This window comes from Solanum verrucosum, unplaced genomic scaffold, assembly GCF_900185275.1.
Source record: "Solanum verrucosum unplaced genomic scaffold, falcon-dt-bn FXZP01000280.1, whole genome shotgun sequence".
NCBI classification, from domain to species: domain Eukaryota; kingdom Viridiplantae; phylum Streptophyta; class Magnoliopsida; order Solanales; family Solanaceae; genus Solanum; species Solanum verrucosum.
The window spans coordinates 3,942,060-3,965,184 of record NW_026019982.1 but is presented as its reverse complement, the minus strand read 5'-3'; the positions used below and the strand labels follow the sequence as shown (position 1 = coordinate 3,965,184).

The 23,125-nt window shown below is 30.7% G+C and overlaps 1 protein-coding gene across 1 annotated transcript; it reads left to right on the top strand.

Moving 5' to 3' along the window:
• Positions 1 to 2,942: 2,942 nt before the first annotated feature.
• On the top strand, positions 2,943 to 10,980 carry LOC125817397 (polyadenylate-binding protein-interacting protein 9-like). Its single transcript, XM_049496931.1, has 10 exons — positions 2,943 to 3,654; positions 4,775 to 4,885; positions 4,979 to 5,023; positions 6,286 to 6,358; positions 6,697 to 6,809; positions 6,954 to 7,013; positions 7,487 to 7,534; positions 7,618 to 7,686; positions 9,594 to 9,655; positions 10,696 to 10,980. Exons 1-10 carry the CDS (start codon positions 3,358 to 3,360, stop codon positions 10,751 to 10,753), a joined length of 936 nt encoding a protein of 311 aa, XP_049352888.1. The 5' UTR covers positions 2,943 to 3,357; the 3' UTR covers positions 10,754 to 10,980.
• The last annotated feature ends 12,145 nt before the right edge of the window (positions 10,981 to 23,125 follow it).

Sequence of the window (23,125 nt, the reverse complement as noted above, 5' to 3'; positions counted from 1 at the left end):
GTTTTTATCAACATGTATAACATTTGAAAATTGATACATTTCTACATTTTTGCCTAAATGTAGCCAAAAGGGTTGGAAGTTAAATGCCTTTTTAGAGAACAGAATTAAATGGTCTTTAATTTTGTTTGGTAATTAGGCTATGAAATTGATGTACAACCAGTAGGGGTGGACATGAAATGGTATGATACGGTATCTAAAATTTTGATATCATAATTTCGATATTTGATTTTTAAAATTATTATCCCATTAACATACCATATTGAATATCATTAGACAAACATTTTAAATTTTCAGAGGTAAAAATCGAGTACCATTAAATATACATTTAAAAATCGAATACCATTATACATACATTTCAAAATCATTAACTCTCTCAATTCAGAAGTCGTAATACTTAAATTCAACTTTATCTTTAAGTTATTTCGCTTAAATTAGTTGTCGTGAACATAAAAAAAATACCATTTTCTTAAAAGTACTTTCTCAAATTAGCAAATCTTTTTCATATTTATAATTTTTATTTATGGGAAAATCTGCACATTTATGACTTCATTCAATATTTAATTTATGTGAAAAAAAGTCAAAGGATATATACATAATCTCCCTCCGTCCCATTTTATATGTCACATATTTACTTTGCACTTACATTAAGAAATAATGTAACTTTACCTTTCTACTCTTATTTAATTTTTTTGGAACTCAAGTTTTCAATCAATGAATATGAATTAATTAATTTAACCAATGAACATGAATCATTTACTTAACTTTTCTAAGTTAGTCAAATGTATGTTTTCAATGCTAATAACTCACAAGGGTAAAAAAGGAACAATATGATAATTTATGTATTGATTTTATGAAATGACAAGTATTATGGATCAACTATTTATATAAAAGAATGACATATAAAATGGGACGGAGAGAGTACAATATACCCTTTAATGTTATTTTCTTCTTTTATCTATCTATCTATCTATCTATCTATATAGAGAGAGAGAGATCAACAATAGAAATGAGGTTGCAGTTTTTTTCCATTCGATATTTGATATCGCATAGTAATTAAACTAAATTTAAACTTATATTGGGAAATCTTATTTTTGAAAATAAAATACTCTTTAAATATTTTTATTTTGTCTTAATTAGCAACTAAATATTCATCTAACATATTTGGATACATTAATTCGATTTAAGTTAGTTGCGTAAGAGAATACCTATCTAGAATGCATCCTCTTAAAAGATATCTAATTACATAGTTTTAAAATTAAAATATTCACGAGACACACTTATGTCCAATTAAAGTAATTAAATAGTCACAAATGCGGTGGGGTGGGAGTGTGTGTGAGTCTCAGGCAATGGGGGTGTCGGAATATGGAGGAGATGCTCAATGTGAAATATCATTTATAAAACTTATTATCCATATTTTCATCAAAGAAGTTGTATTAAAATCCTTAACCAACTTATTTTCTTTTGAGTAAATTGTCTTATATGAGAACTTACGAAATTTAGTAGAAAAAGGATTATTTGCATACTATTCTTTTATTAATATATAAAAAATGAAAATTTCAAATAACATAAAATCACAAATAAATTTATAAAAGACTACAGACGATCTTTTTTTTTTCTTTTTAATTATTATTATTATTATTTTATCATTATGTTTGTCAATAGATGAAACAAAAAGTACATTGTGGACCAATTACTAAGCTAGTAGAGAGTGGTAAGTACTTTTATCCTTAACTAATAGGTTTTAGATTTGAGTCTTTTTGGGTACGGAGATATTTTTATTAGAAAACATTTTTTTTTTAAAGGGAGGACTTTTCGATGTAAATTCGAATTTAGTCAAATTCTAATATAAAATATAGAACACTCGGTGGAAAAAAAAGAAGAAATACGGTATGGAGTGAAAGTGAGTGTATTTGATGATATCATGGTGCACTATTCCCTAGGCATTTAACTCATTTTAAAAATATCCTTGCAAAAAGTAAGAAATTATGCAAAGATAGGTACATGTATATTCTTGTCCTAGTGTAAAACCACTTATTTTACTCTACTAATCTATACAAGGAATACATAGGAATTTTAGTTGTCAATTTTTAATGACATAATACATACATAAATATTTTAATTTAGTCTCAAATGATAATTAAATAGTCAATTTTAAAAATACAAGTTTCAATATCTTAATTTAGTTTGAATCGACTCCGTAAACATTTTAATTTTAAGAATACACATCTATAATATATAACCTTAAAAGGTGTCTAAATATCCACCTCAAAGCTGAAATGTTCGCAAGATACATCTATATAAAGTTAAAATGCCTAAATAGTCACAAATAAAAGTTGATGTGTTCAACTGTACATCTATCTATGTATTATGTTATTCCTAATTGACAACTATTATTAGATTAATGTATTTAGTATTGTGGAAAATATATATTTTTTTTAAAGTAAAGAATCAAATGATTTTATATTCATTTATTACATTATTTTTCATTTTATATTCTTTTACAAAAAAACATCTTCATTTTGTGACATAAATCAATGTAAAAACTATATATTATAATTTTGTAGCATTCAAATGTTTGTTCCTATGTACCAAAGGATGTATTAGGTAGCTAATGAAGTGGGTTGATAATATGTAGATTCACGAAATAAGTTTTTTAATTTGATTCGATTCGATTTATCATGTTTTGAATATCGTTGATATAAAATTGGTTGAAGTGCATATAAATGGTCTCCACTCTCCACATATGATAAGAGGTATCTTTTAACATAGAGATAATATCTGCATAAATATTGTCTTTATTTCATTTACTTAGTGATTAGTTCGACGGACTACTTGATTGATGTTGTTACATACAGGTTAATTCACACACCACGATTATTAAAAAGATAATTTTTTTCTTTTTCTACAATTCCCTTCCTTGATATGTGTACCCAATACACAATGCCACAAAAGAGTTGCAATTTGCAATAGGCCAAAGCCCAAAGCCACATGTTGTTTTCTTGATAAACCACACCACCAAAATCCATTACTCAACCATTTGATCAAATTTGTCAAAAACCCCTTCTTAGCTCTCTCTTTCTGTGTCTGTCTTCTCTTTCACTCATCATTTTCTTTTGATTCCCCAAATGGGTCTCGATCAATAAGCTTTTCTTGAACACATTTTGCTCTAAAATAATTCAATTTCAGATTACAGATTTGAGTTTTTGATCTATACCCATATTTAATTTTACATATTCTATATTGGGGTTGTGTAAAGATTAGATTTTTGCTGTAAAAATCTGATCTTTAATTTATTGGAATCAAGAATTCCTCTTTTTATCTGTTTTCTTGTTAAAATTTGAGTTTTTTTTTGCTTCAATGGCGGCTGGTGCAAAAGGGTGTGATGAAATTGATGTTATTGAGGTTGTTGTGCCAAATGTGAAGTCTGAATCTGTAGTTAATGGTGTTGTTAAAGAGTCTGATGTGGTGTCGAATGGACAATCGGAGTATGAAATGCAAGATATTGTTGTTCATATGTTGAATAATCTGAAGCTGAATCCAATGGCTAAGGAATTTATTCCTTCTTCGTATAATCGTGATCAGATAATTTTCAACAATTTTGTGACAGCTGATAAGATGACTATGGGAGGTGATGGTTTCAGAAATAACAGAAGGGTATTGTTAATATTTTGAGATCTTATTTTGTTGTTTTTGTGTATTTTAAGCTCTTTTTGATGACTGAATAATTGCTAGTTGGATGATTAATTGGAATAATTGCAATTTTGATGTTACTATAGTCTGTTTTGAGGTCTGTTTTCATGACTGAACAATTGTTAATTGGATGATTACTTGGAATAATCATAATTGCTATTTTGATGTTGTTATAGTCTGTTTTAAGTTTTTTTTTCTCATGACTGAACATGGTTTAAAGTATCCGTGTTGAATTTTGTCGAAATTGTGTGTGTGTACATTAGTTTGTGCTGGACTGCCGGTAATAGCTGGTATTGAGGGAAATGTAACTGTTATTTTCATGCTTGTTTGAGATATGTTCATATTTTTTTTGGTAAGAAATGTGTTTGTTTGAACATTCCATGTATTTTGGGTAACTATTGATCCTGTGAGGATTTTAAATGATTAGTTTCCACTTTAAGTTGTTGCAACTGTCCAAATGCATTTCGGCATTAATCATTTTTCAAGGGGTTCCGATTGAACTGAATTTAGAAACCAGGCCCATGTGTTAAAAACTGAAAATTGGCGTTAAGTTAGTTAAATGGGATCAATTCCTTAGGTTTGCTTAGCTGGTTTGAGTGTATGAGTACCATCTAAGCACGCGTTAGTTATGCCATTTCATTACATTGGATCATGTTAGTGGATATCATGGAATTTGTTGTTTAATGTGCATGTGCTAGCTGTTTGATTTCATTACATTGGTTGTTTTGTGATACTAAACATAACTTTTGCTATATATGGATGAGATATAAAGGGCTAATTTGTTATTTCACATACGGCAACTCAAAAGCTTTAGTCAGATCATCAAATTTGCTTACATTCAAATGAAAACGTGCATTAGAGGCTACTGACAGCGATGCTACTAGCCTACTAGTGGAAAACCACTTACAATTTTACCTACTTGACATTTTTAATTTACTATGGCGTCGTGTAACTCAATTTTTGGTCTTGTTTAATGCCTTAATGACCAATCTGGATCATGAACAACCATCTCAGGCGATTGCGTTTGTCATGCTTTCTTGTGTGGTGAAGTTCCTTTCTTTTGTCTCACATTTATTTTTCACAGAGAGGAAACAACTTTAACCAAAGCAGAAGGAGAATGCACAGTAGATCTTTTAGAGCTCAAAGAGAAGATAGCATTAGGCGAACAGTCTATGTTTCCGACCTTGATATCAATGTATGTAATGATCTACGATTGTTGAATTTTGTATGATGTTATATATTAGTATTTATGTAGTTTTTCTTATTTTGCCTTTTACCTTAAATATAGATCACGGAAGAGCAGCTTGCTGCGCTATTTAGTGCATATGGACAAGTAAGTTGCCACGCCCTTTTGAACATTGATTGAATCATCATATCAGATATTTGAGTTCTTACGTGCATGCTTCTTTTTATAACTTGAGAAAGCAAGAAACATGTAATTACCTTCCGTTTCTGTTAATTTGTAAAAAACTGCACTATCCACGCTAACTTGGATTACCTGTAAAATGACTTATGGTAGATTACTCCTCTAAGCATAACATAAAGAAAAAGCATCCAGACGGTTATATTTATATGTATATTTTTTCATTTTAAATCCTCTGCATTTCTTCCAACTTTTTTGAGAAGCACACAGTTTGTCCAAAAAAAAAGACCTCTCCAGTCGGGGAACACATTAGCTATTTACCTAAATCAGTAGGTCCTTGAGTGGATCCATGTTAGCCCCGTGACGTTGTTCTCTAAATAGAAAAGTAAATACTTGACCTTTGGTGAGAATGGTCTCCTCGCTTATCTACTTGAAGCACTGCTTGAGCCCCTTCATTAATTTCAGATACCTCTGTGAACTTTATTATTAACTGTTGATTTTTTGAATTCCACCAAAAAAGATATATATGTCTTCAGTCCTTTATCAATAAAAGATATATGTCTTCACTCTCCAGCAATCTCCAGTCCCCATTGGTGGAAAATCATCTCCTTTTAGCAATTTGAATTATGCGCCACTTCATTTTTGTGAAGATGCCTTTGACAAAAGGGGACTAGCCCTCATGCAGTCATGCTTATCAGTGTTAAGCATACAAGAATATATGTATGCAAAGACTTACGCTTTTCAAATCATCCCCCCTATGGTTCAGTATAGAGGAACTTGGGTTGTTGGTTCCTGTTGTCTCCTAACTTCCATCATCACACTCAAGAGCGTGCAGTTTGGTCCATGGTGGGACCTGCATGCTTGGTTTCTCTGGGTGTAGCATTTTTGCCTTAAAAGTTGGGATCTATGCCTCATGCTTTGTCCTTTCCAGGTGCCTTTAATGAGAATTGGCATTTCCATACACTCACTTCAACTATATACTATTGGAACAAAAGTTTGATAGGTGCAGAAGGGCATAGATTTAATGAGTGTGTGTTGGGGCTGCAACGTGTGGGTAAACGTTGAAAGAAGTAATGATGTTTATGTCCCCGTTTCTCATCTTAGGTTTCCTTTTGCAATGACTTAGTTAGAATGTTTCCGAAAGTAGACTCTCTTCATACAACTTCTTGATGTGTTACTCTATTAAAGAGTGTAAGAGTTGTTGTTTTCATTTTGGTGGTGCTTATTCGCAGGTCGTGGACTGCCGAGTTTGTGGTGATCCACACTCCCGCCTTCGTTTTGCTTTTGTGGAGTTCGCTGATGAATGTAAGTATTCCCCCTATCCCAATTTATGGGACTCACTTTCTTTTTTAGTTAGTCCCAAAAGAATGACACATTTCTTTATTTGACAAATATTTAGTGACTCTATCAACACTACTTATTTGTCAAAAAGTCCAAAGAAGGTGTACTCTTCTATTTAATAATTCATTTATTTTAAGGGTAGTTTTTGAACATTACAAAGTCTTCCCATATTTCTTAAATTTTGTGTCCAGTAAAACTGCATTACCTAAATTGGGACGGAGGGAGTAGTATGTTTTGGCTGAAATTCTTAAGTTTGCTGAACAGTTGAAACTAATAATGTCATTTGGAATCATTCTGAACAGATTCTGCAAAAGCATCGCTTTGTCTTTGTGGAACAATTTTAGGTTTCTCCCAACTCAAGGTTCTACCTTCAAAAACCGCTATTCTACCTGTGAATCCTACATTCCTTCCAAGGGTATGCAAATTTTTGGCATTTCATTGTGCTGTATCTGGAGAATATTACTCAAATATTTGCTTATGGTTCTATCTCATCCTTGTGGAGTCAAGGACAACTAATTGCTTTCTTGTCAGCTGACGTGTTGTTTTGATTTATATGCAGTCAAAGGATGAGCGTGAAATGTGTGCTAGGACAGTCTATTGTACAAATATCGATAAGATGGTATGGTGTTTCATGTTTGAAATCTTCTAAAAAAGACCATGTTTTTTTCTTGACGGCATCTTTCTATTGGATATTTTTGTAGCTTGTGCACGCACCAGTTGTTGTATTCTCTGGCTTGTAGCCTCAAAACATGTTGAGCGCTTTGCCTCACTTAATGTGTGCTTTAGTATCGTCATCAAGGCTCTAAGTCAATACTTTTTCTATTGATGTTTCACTTGACCGTTATTTTTTTTTCAATTTCGTTGTCCATATATTTGTTTTTCGTGCTTATAATTATTTGTCTTGGACTTAACATATATATTCATATTTGTTCTCCATTTGTACCTTTTTTCATTAAAGCCCACTCTTTATTTGTTCTTTGCTCTTAAAGCCCCAACAGACCTTAGAGCTCTTTTTTGCGCTTTTCGCTTTTGATAACACTGCTTGCTGTTTCGTTTTATATTTCAGAAATAAATGTACTCTATGATCAACAGGTTTCTCAAGCTGATGTCAAATTCTTTTTTGAGACAAGATGTGGTGTGGTCAGTATGATGTTCAAAATCTCTCAATACAATGTGAATCTTGACTTAAGAGGTGAAGCTGTATGATAATTCTTCCTTTGCAGGTTTCTCGTCTGAGGCTTTTGGGGGATCAAGTGCACTCTACCCGTATCGGTTTTGTTGAATTTGTTATGGTATGTTGTTTCTTCTGAGATGTTCATCTTTTTATCTTTGTCCCCTCTACACGAACCTTGTCCTTCCGCACCTTTCAGTTCAAGGCAAACCCAAGTTGGAAAATAGTAACTTTTATTAACCAAACATTAATTTGAAAGTACTCTTTGAGAAAAAGGATTTTTTTTAAAAGTCCAAACGGGACCTTAATGAAGGCAATGTCCAATAGAGAACAGACAAGAACATGTGAATATCCCATTTCCAAACCAAGTCTTTTCAATTGCCAAAAAGGCTTATGTCCACCCCAAGTAGACTTCTCTCTGTCTGTCTCTCTCAATCTTGCATTTTTTTTTTGGTAACAACTGTGAATATTACCATTGACAACAATAAAAGCAAACACCTAAAGAGCACCTAATCCCACATCAACTAGGCAATGGGAGTTAAGTGCCGCTATGTTGCTCGGACCTTCAAAAATGCCAATGGGTGGGTGTCGGATTCGCCAAAAGTAGTGTATTTTTGAAGAATCCGAGACGGGTGCGGCATCAAAAGTGAAGAGTCTGTGCAACTACTTAAGCCTCAGAAGCATCATCTAATTACACAGTATTGAATGCAAAAATCCTCTACATCTATGAGCCTTCCAAGATACCTTAAGTATATCTATCATTTCTATAATTTCTATTTTAATCTGTGTAAGAACAACCTCGCTATGAACAGTTACTCTTTTGAAGATTGTGCTAAACCTTTCATAGTATAAACTTGTGTCTAGGTGTGCTACAGCAGCCCATATAAGTTTAGCAGTGCCCAGTCTTCTTTGTTACCCAAGGATACACTACTAGAAACAAAGGTTTTTTCCACCGCAAGTCAGTGGGAAATTTGTGCTATGAAATATGATTTTCACACTCATATTTTCCACTGAATCAGTCGCTCACTGGGAAAATGCTTGGTCGGAAACAAATTCTCACTGAAATAGTGGGAAGCTTCCTAATTTTTTCGTATGAAAACATTACTATTTTTTCTTTTCTCACCAATTCAATCAAATATATAGGGAATAGCCACTGAACATTTTTCAGTGGGAAAATAGTGATTTTTTTGAAGTGGTAGCAATGTAACTACTAGTTATCAAGTAGTTTCCTCCAGCAGTAAGGTTGTATTTTCCGTGGTGGTATCAGGTCTTCATTTATTTCCTCCTTTAGCTCATTGAGGTTTACCAACTAGAGTCTTGAGGAGCTTGATGTGTCCAAATATTAGAATTATCTTTTATGTACATGCCATGCACCCACTTGACCCAAAGTGAAGTTTTGTGTTCTACTAATTCCTATAGCAGTTTCCCAACAAAAGCGACATTCCAGTTCTTAGGAAAGCACACCTGTTCCCAAGATACTAATGCAACCTTCCGCTTTCCTTCATGGGATTCTCGTAATGTCATGTCACCATTAACTTTTAGCACTTTTAATGTACTTCTCATTATTTCTTTGGTGCCCCTTACCCACGGGGCACAATTTAGGAGAGGAAGCTCTTTGCTGTTTGATTTGAGAGGGCTTTTCCAATTATTATTTTTTTGATTTTCGGAAAAGTTTGGTGAAAGAGACAACTATATAATGCCCATCAGTTTTCCACAAAACAAGATGCAAAACTTCATTACTTACCAAAAAAAAAAAAGATACAAAACCTCACTATTTCTGTTTTGAACTTCCCCCCTTCTTTTAAGCACTTTCCCAGTTTTAACTCTATTCTCTTTTCGAGAATTGTCTTTTTCAAAACTGCTATATATCCTCTTTTTGTTGTAAAATTTTCAATTGTCCTGTTAGTCTATATAGGGTGAAAAGGAGAAAGAACAAACTGGGAGTCTTCACTGTAATTTCATTTAAGACAAATCGCTCTAACGGTGGAGCAATCATCGCAATCAAACTCATACTTGAAAATTGTGCAGGCTGAGAGTGCAATTTTGGCATTAGATCTTTGTGGTGAGATGTTGGGCTCCCAACCTATCAGGTAAGCTTATTTAGAAGTTGTGTCCTCTGGTCCACACCAACTTTTTCCCTCATGAATGCATTTTTGTTCTTCTCTTGTTGCATCTTTCTACTATCGGCATTTTTGAATAGTTTAAGGCACCAGAATTATGCATTTTTAAGTCCTCCCCTTCAAACCGCAACGACTTTCTTCTCCCTGTCGAGAATCATCATTATTATCTCTGTCCATGCTTTCCCCATCTGTCTTCTGAAATAAAACTACAAAATCATGCTTACGTTTTAAAAGGTCTGCACATTGCATGCTTTGGCTAGAGTCTATATCAGATAGGCTGAAATGAGGAAATGTGACTAGTTGCTGGTTCCATGTTTCAGGGTTAATATATATAATTGCAATATTGAATTCCATAGATTAAGTTGTAGTTAGTTAAAGACGTTCTTTTCCTATATGCATCGAATAAAAAGCACTATTAAGTGATAGCATCTTTAAGTTGTAATCTATCTAAATACATGTGTGTAACTTAATTTGAACATAATATGACTAAACTATGCAACAAAATCCTTATCTCTATTCTAGTAATAATTAGAATTTTTGTTGCTCGGACTTTTCAAAAATGTCGACGGGTGCATCTCTGATCCTCCAAAAGTATTATTTTTTTGGAGGGTTTGACACGGTACGGCAACATATCTGGAGAGTCCGTGCAAACATAGATTAGAATACAATGTGGCAGGATCTTATGTAAACGAAATCGACATGTTAGGCATTTTAAAAAGATTATTGTTGGAGTTGAAACATGTTGGAGCCCCAAGAATACTTTTGTAATCATTAGCTCATAGTATACCAAGTGATTATTAGTGTCAAATGTATGAATTGGAGAAAACGCGAGGGCGCTGCACGCAGATGCTTTTATACGAAAAAGGGTCATATTTGTTCTGTTGCCATAATCTGGCTTGTAACTTTTGTATTTGAGGCGATTCTTGAAGCGTCTTTGTTTTCTCCCACGAGGTATTTCAATATATCCAATGTATATGACTTCTAACTTTACAACTTTGCTAATGTTGTAGGGTGAGTCCTTCGAAGACACCCGTGAGGCCACGAGTTTCCGGCCCTGCAATGCATTAGGCGATGCTCGGAAACTCAAGTTCTTGAAAGAGAAGAGAACGGCGCAAGCTCTCTTGTAAGACGTTGAGGTCAAAATGGGAAAAGGCGAAACGAATATGTTTCTTTAATGTCCATCTTCTACTTTACCTTGCCAATTCTAATAGTACTTTTTTTTTGTGCTTCTGGACATGTCTATTGACCTTTGCTTTTGCTAGTGTGTTAATGGTAATGTCCCTACATTTACTACAGTTAGTTTTATACTGTTTTGAATCTTTTACCGATAACCGAGAAATTCCCGAGGGCCATTGACTCGAAACTTGGTGAATCGTGGGTCGCCCTCTACCCTTTTCTACTTAAATATCAGGTTTTGGTCTTCGGTGGAGTCCGAACATACCCTTTTGAATATCTTGTTGTTTGGTGGTGATGTTGGGTGGTGAATGTAGCTTTGTGAGCATCCTTTTGATATTACGATTATCTCTCTTATTTTGATTTTATTGTAACACCTTTCGTTACACTTATTTATCATTAGTATTAAATAAAATACTGTATAAATTGACATATTTGCACCTAATTCCATCAAAATATCTTAATTACAAATTCATTTTAAAATATTTATCATTGTAAGTTCTATTGAACTTTGATATGTGCCAAAAATCTTTTTTTTTTCTTTTCTAATCGTGTGTTACCATAAATTATATTAAATGATTATTTATTATTTGTATGAGTTTTTGTAGATAAAATTATCAGTACGTCTGTAAATGAAAAATAACAAATATTTAGTGGATTAATTGAGGTTCACAAATTATGGGTTGTATTAAGGAAAAATTATAGAAATCTCACCTTTTAGTTTACTTATTACCATTATTCCCTATGAGTTTTACGAATCTCTAAAATTTCTCATTTTTGCGCATCAGATTAGTGTATTTTGCGCATCAGATTAGTGTATCATATATAAAATGTACATCAGATTAGTGTATCATGTATAAAATGTAATGTATCTTACTTAACGATTAATGTATCTCGCGCATCAGATTAATGTATCAACGCTTATATTATTGTATCCATTTGAGGGATTTCTGTAATTATAAACTTTTAAGGGATAAATTATAATTGTGCCTTAAAAGTATGTGATTTCTGTAATTTGCCCAGGTATTAATTATAGTAGAAAAAAGTACCAAAATAGTTGGAAAATCAACTTGATGGAAATAACACTTGACAATTTTTTAAAATTTCTGTTTTATATATATACTTCTTTTTGTCTTGATTTGCGGATAGAATAATCAACCGTTGTACAAAGTATTTCAGGTTTACGGGAAATTCAGAGAAGGATCGCATTCAAGGGGTGTGATGTAGATGATTTATTCTAGTACAAATATTAGTGATTTCTTTTATGATTCGAATCCGTAACTTATAATTTATACAGAAATAATTTTATTGTTACTTCAAAGCTCCCTTTCAATAATTGACTATAATTAATTTGTCAAAATCTCATAAAATAGAGTCCTGTACAATTTCAGTCAATGTTCTATTCTAATTTTAGTTAGAATGGTGTGAAATGTTGACCAAAATACAATCATTAAGTTCGTGCGGTGTGAATGAAAAATTAAAGAGTTATTTTTTTTCTGAATAGATATTCAGGAAAAGGATGATTTGAACAACATAAGTTCACGTTAACGTCGTGAGTTTTTCGTAAAGGCACAAACATCTTTCTATATTAAACAAGTTGTGATTTTTTCGATTAAGCATAATAAGAAACAATAGGTTACAAACATCAAATTTATTGTTTACTTTACAACTTTCAATATTACAAATTTTCTTTTGAGCTGACGGTATATTGGAAACAGTTTCTCTACTCAAAAGGTAAAAAATGTCTACATATATTTATATTTTTCAATCTTCACTACGAAATTGTATTAAGCATATTGTTGTTTTGTAATATTACGAATCTATTAAATATACACCAATATAATATAGATGAAACGATTGAGATCCCTCATTTTTAATTAGAGATCTCATGTTTGAGTCTCTGAAAATGAAAAATTTATGTGAAATTGCACCCTTAAAAATGGGCAAATTCAAATTTAATCATACTCAATATAAGTATCGTACATCAAATTTTAAAAAAATATACATGATATGATCTACTGACTTTGTGAAGCACTATATTGACAAGTTCTTTCATTATAATAATAATGTCAATTAAAAGGATTGTAACGCAACGTTGTTGACCCCTTTTTTTTGTGTAAACTTTAAATTAATCAACAAAGTTGACAAACTCAACAACGTATCAACCAGGGTTGTGGTGTGATGATAAAATTAAACGAAAATCAAAATGTCATGACGTGTATAATTTGCAACCCTATTTCACTTAGCCGTAATTTAAGTACGGAATTAAAGTACAATAATTTGTCCTTTTAATTGATTGATGATATTGGTCAAAACTTCTAGTCAAAATTAAATGAGATGGTATGTTAAATTATTTCAAATGTTCAAACCTTCAAAACTCAACAATAGGTTTGAACACTTATTAGTATTATTTTGGTTTTCATTCGGTATTCGATTTTTATATTAAAATTTGATTAAATTTGGAATCACGTCGAAAAGTGAAATGCTTCCTAACAAAAGACGACTTCTTATCCAAGAGGATTCAAACTAAAACCTTTGGTTAAAGATGAAAGCATATTTACCACTTCACTACCACCCGGCTTGGTTTGAACATTATTTCAGGTATAATAATTAGGTGATGACTTTAAAGTGCATATTTAAGGTTTCATGTATCACAACTCATGTAATGAATTAACTAAGGTTATCAAATTACTGATTTATAGGGTTGATTTTATGATCACGATCTTCCGATCTCTAATCGCCTACTCCAATGGACTATCTAACTACATCGTTGAATGGGGTTAGACAGACTCAATTGACGAGCATTTATATTTCATCCTGCTTAGTAACCAAGCTCGGTGTTAGTCCGAGTGTCAATCCTAAAAACGAATCTGAACAAGTGATATGCAAGAGAGGTCGAGCTCTTTGTATTCTTTGGTCTTTCCACCTCTTCATTTTCCGAGTCGAAGAATCGACAACATATTTATTTCTATGGTGATCAAACATGAAATATTAAAACAAGAATACAAAAGTAATTTAAGCAATAACGGACATTAATTCAAAATAATCGATGTTCAACAATTACTATAACCTTAGAACAAGGGTCTTTAGCTACTAATGTCTAAGAAAAGAAAAAGAAGAAAAGAACCCTAAAAGTATTGACAACTTTTCCCTACAAAGTATATTCCTCCTCGTAATTATTTATATGGACTATTTATAGATTTAGAAAACTTTAAATAAATTGGGAAACCAAAACGAATGGAATTTCCGCTTGAACTGTGCCGTCTCAACATAGTTGTGTGTAGGGGTGTACAAAACCAAACAGCAAATCTAGTCAAATCGGAAAAAAAACCCGACTAGTGGTTTGGTTTGACTTGGTTTGGTATAGAAAAAAAAAAAAACCCGGCTATATTTGGGTTGGTTTGATTTTAACTAAAAAAACCAACCCAAGACCAAACCAACCCGACATTATATATGTAATTTTAAAATTTTATTTTATCCATAAAAATATTTACTTTGATATAATTTTAAAATATTTCTTATACTATTTCATAGTTTTTATCTTTTAACATACTATTTCAAGTTTGAAACTTAGAATTCAGAATGATCCAATAAAGATTATAGTTCATAGATGTTGATAATTATAATAAAACTTAAATCAAAATCAAATTAATACTAATGCAAAAAGAAAATCAATTCAACACTAAGAATGACAATAATATTGAATATTTGTTCTTTAGTTTTACATTGGTTTAGACAATTAAAATACATAATCTAATTTTAATTTTCCTTAAATATTTAGTAATGTAACTAATACTAATTAAACTTATTTTAGCATGAGTTAGTACTTTTAAATTATGATCATTTTCATTATGATTTTGCAATATTTATTTTATATGATGATTTCATTATTATTTTTTATTGAATATTTTAGTGTCATCAGTACTCATCTCATATTTTGTGTTATTTTCTTAAGAAACACCTTAGATAATTGTATTTTGATTGGACTGATGAAATATTTGGATCACAAGTTAATTATACGTTTGTATGCAAACTTCACCGAAAAATAAAAAAATCTGAAAAAATTTGAGGTTTATTAGTTTGGTTTGATTTATAAATTTAAAAATTCGACACAATGGTTTGGTTTGGTATTTGAAAAACCCGAACCAAACCGAGGTTGAAAAACCCAAAAAAATTCAAATTTTATTAGTTTGGTTTGGTTTATAAATTAATTTTTTTTACACAAATAATTTGGTTTGATATTTGAAAAACCCGAACCAACCCGATCATGTACACCCCTAGTTGTGTGCGTCTTCAATTGCTGTCACGTGGCAGTATGGTTCTCTCTGCAGTTCGCAATTCGCAATTCGCAGCAATATGCAATTCTTATATATATATATATATATATATATATATATTCAATTTAATCCATTAAACTTCACATCAACAATGTTGTTAGGCTATTATATAACGGAGTGAACATGTCAAGAATTATACAGTTGAATCGACATAGATTATATCACAATGAACTTAAATCTCCACTAATAATTACTTTAAAAATATAAAAAATGAATAAAAATTTATTTAATCAAAATAGCGAGGAAGATAAATAATTATAGAAATAGTAACTTATTTAATTGAAATAGTGAGGAAGTTTGTGTGGCGTGAATGAAAAATTGAAGAGTTATTTTTGTGTTCCTGTTTATGTTGTGATCTTTTCATAAAGGCAGAAGCATCTTTTTTTATATTGATGTGATTTTTTCGATAAAGCATAATAACAAATAATAGGATATAAACATGTACTATGGGGGTGGGGGTATTATTGGGGTCCCAACGAATCCATTGTTTAATTTTCAACTTTCAATTTAAAAAATTTCTTTTGAGCCGACGGTGTATTTGAAATGATCTCTTTACTGGTAAGACAAATGTCATATACTTTACATTTTTTAAATTTCACTTATGAAATTATATTAAGCATATTGTTGTTTTTAATATTACAAATCTATAAAATATACACCATCTATATATATATATATATATAGATGGTGTATATCAGCTCGCTGATGTGGCATGCTTCAATGGCAAGTATCACTATTTTTCTATATTTTCATAATTTTCAATTTTTACCTTCATTTTCTGTTAGAAAATATATTAAAAAAATTATTCTCTTCCCTCATTATGAGCCTTCATAACATTTATTTCTTCCAAAAGTAATGATACAATGACTATAAATGTACAATAACTAAAAAGGAAACGTTAATTTTGCTTAGTTTAATTTGATTAAGTTACTGCTAAAACGATAGTAACTAAAATTAACCAAAAAAAATAATGTTAATTCAAGTATAGCATTAACTTAAAAAGGAACGTGAATTTTGCTTAATTTAATTAAACAACAGTAACTAAAATTAACCAAAAATATAATGTTAATTTGAGTATAGCATTAACTTAAAAAGGAACGTGAATTTTGCTTAATTTAATTAAATTAAATTACTGCTAAAATTGGAGGTAACTAAAACTAACCAAAAAGGAACATTAATTTGATTAGCGTAAGTTTTCTTATACCAAAATAACTAATGACTAAAAATTAGCACTAATTAAGATATTTTAATTTTCTTAATTGTGAAACTAATGATTAGCTGTAAGTTTTCTTCCTTTCCATTTTTTCATCAACAGTTTCTTTATTTTCAATTATATTAATTAGTATGTATTAATCTTTGAGTAATTATATTTTAATTAATTTTGTGTCTTTTCATATTCTATATTTTTGTACTATATATAGAGTGGAAGTGTATTTTTTTTCTTCATGTAGTAGCTTGCTTACTATATTTGATTTTAACTATATTGTTAGTCTAACATATTTTTCTTTTCTTTTTTTCAGAGTTGGTCATTATAATAGACATGATTTAATTTGATGATAAGAAATAAAATTTGAGAATGTGGAATGCGATTTATTTCAAGACAAAAGGGAATTGATTTATAATTTTTCACTTTTCACATATGAAACTCAGATGACACTAATTAAATTCTCTTTTGATATGTTCAATCTCTTATTTGACTTCTTGATCACCTTAATTCTCATAATGTATTGTGAGATTATGTATGTTGAAGTTTTTCTTTTTTTTGATAGAATGTGTTTGGCAACTAATGTGGAATACAAAGTCATCCATGAGACAAAGAACAAATTGAGATGCTTGATAAAAAAATTTGTGGGGGAAAACTAGGGATTCACGCACAAGTAAGAGTTAAGAATTTATCTCGATAGTAATCATAAATTTTCACAATATTTTGTTACATTAGATGTTTGTATGGCAAAGAACTCCTCTTACTTGATGAAGTTATTCCTAAATTAGAAGATCAATCATTCTCTCTATTGTCACCATAGAAGTGTGCTAAATGAGTTTAGAAAGCATAATTATGCAAGTTTTTCATAGAGATGCCATGAGTAAGTTTCATTGTTTAGACAACTACATTACTGTACATTCATCAATTTTTGAAGAAAAAAATTTGTGCTCTTTTGAAGATATTGTCTCAAAGCCGATATCAAATATGCATAATAATGTCATGTGTACTTCACTTTGTTAAAAAAATATGTTATGTGTTTGTGTTTTTATGATTTTAGTTTTATTTCATTTTTCTTTTATTTGAAATGTAAATTTACTTATTTTTAAATGCGGTTCACCTAACGCCAATAAAAATATTATTTTTGTGTTTTAATCAATATAACAAAATTAAAATTTATTTCCGCTATATGAAGTTATAAAAATATTTATTTTAATTTATTGATTTTCTTATAAACCGCGCTTCGCTCGATCAAATTCACTAGTTATAATATAGATTTGGACCTAAGCTAAACAATTAAGATTGAACCTAAACCAAAACCTATAGACTGAATTAGGAGAACATAAATTTAATTCAAAACCAGGAAAACAAGTTATATTGAAGCCCAATGCCAAGTAAAGCCCTAAACTACAAGTGAAGAAATTGAGTGGAATCATAACCCGACACAAGAAAGGTCCTTGTAATAGAATGATTGGGATTCCTCTTTTCTTAACTAAAAATCTCATGTTCGAATTTCTGAAAAATAATTCTTTTATTGAATGCGCAATCCTAAAAGTTGATAAATTCAGACTTATACAAATTTGAAAAAACATAAAAAAAATAAAATATGTGGATTGTGGCCTACTGACTTTGTGAAACATTATATTGGCAAGTTCTTTTCATTTTATAATAATGTTAATTAAAACGACAGTTGACTGTAACGTAACGTTGTTGACCCTTTTTTGTCAATGACTCAAAAACATAAACTATAAATTTATCAACAAAGTTGACAAACTCAACAACGTAAATAATACTCCTTCCATTCATTTTCGCTCGTCACTGTTTAATTTGACACATTTATTATAAAAAAAATTATTGATATAAGTATTTTACCTAACAATTTTTATTAAATAATGTTTAGTATTAGGTGTTGAAAAATAATTTGGGGAATAAGTACTTAACGTTGAAGGTAAAACATGAAAAAAAAATGGTTTTTGCTTGATATGTCAGAAGTGACAAGTAAAAATAAAAATTTATTTTAATAATAAGTGACAAGTAAAAATAAACGGAGGGAGTGATAAAAATAAAGGTTTTGCTAAAATTATTAAGTTTCCCTTAATCCTAGATAAATATTTCAATTTCCAACTTCGAGAATAAGCCGTTTTTGATAGAATGCTTTCATCTAAAAGTTTAAATCATTAATATATTTATATATATTTTAAATATTTAGTTATATAATGTTTCAACATGATTTTTATGTGTGAATTCGGATTTTCTTATTAGACAAGATATGTAAAATAATTTTTACTTTTCAGGTTACGTAAGGTGAAATTTTAACTTTTATGTTTGTTTTTTGGGGGTTATGTTGGTCGATATTTAAACCCACAATTTTTTTACGTGTTGAAGTATTTGATCAACTGATATAAAGGATTTAGTAGTTAGATAGTATAAGTTTTTATTTGTTTAATTATATTTTAATACTTTATAATGCGCCAAACGTACTGTCAAATTTAAATTAAAAGTTCAAGACGTGTATAATTTAAACCCACAAATTTAATTCACCCGTAGTTAAGTACGTAATTGACGTACAATAATTTATCCTTTTAATTGATTGGAAATATTGGTCAAGACTTCAAGTCAAAATTAAAAATTTCAAATGTTCAAACCTTCAAAATTCAACAATAGGTTTGAACATTATTTCATGTATGATGATTATATGATGACTTTTAAAGTGCATTTAATAAATTTTTATTTAATTATTATTTCTAAGATATATATGAATTGAACATTCAATTTATTTAAAAATTGTACTTATTAATTAATCACAAAATGCTGACATAATAAAGAAGTATTCCTCTTTCATTGATATATTATTTAATTAATTCATAAAAATATATTCGAGTGTCAATAAATTAAAGATCGGTCTTTCCCACAATCCTCAAATGATTATCAAGATTCTTCACATTTAGATGTAAAATAAATTTTACACCTATATAAAGGATGTATTCTTCATTGTGTTGAATTGTGAAAAGAGAAGAGAAGTAGATAAAGAAGTACTATATTGTATTTATTTTTTGATATTTATATAGTGAAATAGATAATTGAGACAAAAAAATATATTTAAGTCTCCAATTTATTTACTATACAAAATAGAGTAATTATAGGTTGAAGGAAGTTATTCTCTTTTGATTAAGCTTTGAACTTTTTAAATAATCTAAAGTTGTTTGAGTTATACGACGTTGTTAGACTATTGTGTTCAGAAGAGAATAAGTCACAAATTACAAGGCTCTATATCTATAGCTTCGGTAATTGCGCTCTCTAGCTATAATTTTGTTTGCTATGGAGGCTGCACTATATATAAATTTTGTATTTACACATATAGAATTTTTTCAGAACTCCGTTTATATAGTTTGCTTGCCAATATACAAAACATGGTAATTTATTATGATTTTTTCATAAATCATATGCAAATAGCTGGGTAAGCATATACAAATTCTGGATTTATACAATCATGAATTAAATTATATAAATTCTGAATTAATACAATCAAAAATTGAATTATACAAATTCTTAATTTATACAATTAGAAAATCAAGTACCAAAATTTCACGAAACTGTAGCCACGGATTAAAAATAATTAAAATTATAGTTATATTACGTAATATACTCTAAATGTTTACCAATTTCACATAGTTTTCCCAAAATTATACTACTGAATCAATAAAGATTATACCAAAGTGAACTTGAATCTCTATTAATAGTTACTTAAAAGATATAAGAAAAATAAACAAAAAATTATGCAATCAAAATAGTGAGGATGATAAACAATTATAAAAAAAAAATAACTTTTAATAGGTAGTGTACAATTCGCATTTGACGAATGCGAATTGCATGTGACAATCATATAAGAGAGAGTTTGAGGTTGAAGCCAATGGCGGAGTCGTGGAGCTAGGATTTTTAATTAGGGAGTTTAAAATTTGAAGTAGTAAACACATGAACTAATCGTAGGGGATTGACATGTAATCTATATACATTAAAAATAATAATTTAACCTGTCACGACCCGAGTCTACACCCGGACATGGCTGGCACTCAAGAACCATTGTTGGTCCCCCAAGTGAACCCTCATCCTGACTGACTACAAGCGGAAGACTAACTTAAGCATGCAAAAGCTTAAAACTGAAATAAAATTCAATAAACTCAACTTTTGAAACTTTAACTCAAATGAGCAACTTAGAATAAAAATAATATATTCAACTCGCCATAAAATAGGCACTTAAGTCTTTAAAACATTTAATAAAATAAATGAATAATACAGACTTCTTAACTATATTGACTATCAACGAAACCTCTAACTGATAAAGATGGAAGTCGGGACAAGACCCATGACATCCTGACTAAACTGAAAAGTAAATGAAATCCTCCAGAAAATAAGGAGGCTCACCATAGCTAACTCGAACTCTCGGATGTATCAACGAATCTCCTGTTGATGATCCTGAATACCTGTGTCTGCATCATGAAAAGATGCAGGCCAAATGGCTCAATACGTGGAATGTACGAGCATGTAAGGGGAATTCTAAAGCCTAACATAAGCTTGAAAGAATTTGAAAGAAACTGAAGAACTTACCTGGCTCAACTCAACTCAACATAACTGAACTCATTTCATTATAAAGCAGTTTAAAACAAGTGCAATATAAAGAAAAACTGTTGAAAACATGCTGTCAATTCATAATCATAATATCATAAAAAGACAAACCATGCTCCCTCTCAAAGTCTATTTGTGCAATGCATGAATGAAGTCTCATACCCCATTCACACTAAGCAGAACCCCTTGAGGAACCATGCTACTACTGTTGTGGGAGTTTCTCTAACCGACAACCATCACTTAAGAACTATAGTGATGATACAACGCTTTAACTCACGCTGCCGAGGCTCATCCTATACCTTGCCGTGATATAGGAAGCTAACTCACTAAGTGGATCCACTAGTCTATGCGAAAAAGATTCATCTAAAAAACATGACCCTTTTTTATCCATGATGGCTACATGGTTTATGGGAGCTGTGAGTTATCTGAACTCTCCCCCATATCGGTGTTCAATACTACTCCCAAAATATACTAGCTCTTTATGTTTTAAAAACATACTTCTTTTTGCTAATTTGAGATAATTGCTCAAAAACTTTGCTCAAAGGCTACCTTGGAAATCTCAGTTTCCTCTCTTGCTTCATTTAGAAAGCGAATACTCTTTTCTGAAAACTAGCCCGAAAGCTTTTTGAAAATCTCAGTTTCCGTTCTTATTTAAATGTGAAAACATTTATAAACTCTTTGGGAAAACTTAGTCCCCATATACTTTTAAAGAAAATGACTTCAAACTTTACTCTTTACTGAACTCAAAGCTAAAGTTTAAACATTTGTAAAAGACTTCTTAAGATATGGTTCATGCCAAATTATAGACATGAACGACTCAATGCAAGGTTTTCAATAACCATAGATTCAACTCAATACTTGGAACTTAAGAACTTCAACGATACTACTCACTTCAAGAATGCTCAACTCAGAGAGTTCATGCGGAATTATGACCATGAACGACTCAACTCAAGGACTCAAAGATACTTCTCTTCTCAAGACTGCTCGACTTATAGGATTCATGCGGAATTATGGGCATGAACAATTCAACTCAAAGACTTTATGGGTAACATGTAATAGTCCCATGCTTAGAAATATAATCTCAAAGGGGATTAGGAACTTAATACTCAAGACTTAGAACTTGAAGATACTACTCCTCTCAAAGATACTCAACTTCTGGAGTTCATGCGGAATTTATGGGCATGAACGACTTGACTCGTAGGTCTACATAACATTATGAAACTCATGTATGTGACTCTTCTCATTCTCTGACTTACTTCCTCAAAACTTAGTTCAAATCGATAGTTGATCTCAAAGGATTCACAATTGAACTCAAAGGCTTCCTTGAACTCTACTCTTAACTCTCTCTTGAATTTGAATTATGAATTCAAGAGTTATGATTCTTGATATGAAGGATCTCAATAACAATATAGCTATTCGATAATTAGGAATATAATTTTTAAAAGAAACGTGAATTCAAGAACTCAAAATCAACTTATCTCAAGAATACTCAAATCTAGGGAAAGTATCTTAGATTACTCTTTTACTGATCTGAAAGTAGAGGTAGGGCGTGAGGATGAACTAGTCCAACACTATGATAGCCTTACATACCTAGAAGAACAAGATTCTTGAAGAAGAACTTGATTAGAAGCCTTGAAACCCTAGCTCGAAGGTAAACAATCAAGAAAACCTTTCGTGAGATTCTTGAATTAGTTTTCTTGAAATCTCTATGGCCAAGAATTATGATTTTCATTAGTGAAGATGAAAATCTGATTGTTTTGAGCCTTTTATTAGTCAAGAAATTCGTTTATAGATTTCTTGGAGTTAAAAAGACAAAAACGACTGTTTTTAATATTTTTCCGTCGGCTAATTCGTAACAGCACTGTATATGTTACTAAAATAGTAATAACTTTTTACTCAGAAATTGGATTGAAGCAAAATTAGTGGCGTTGGAAAGTAGATTCAAATACCTTTAATTTGATAGGTTAAGGATCACGTAACTCTTTATATTCTAAGAGATATGGTCGTTTAAAGTTGACCCAAGCAGAATCTTACATTAAAACTTAATGAAACTTCAAGAACCCTTATCAAGAACTCATCAAGAACTCTAATCTTAGAACGAAATTA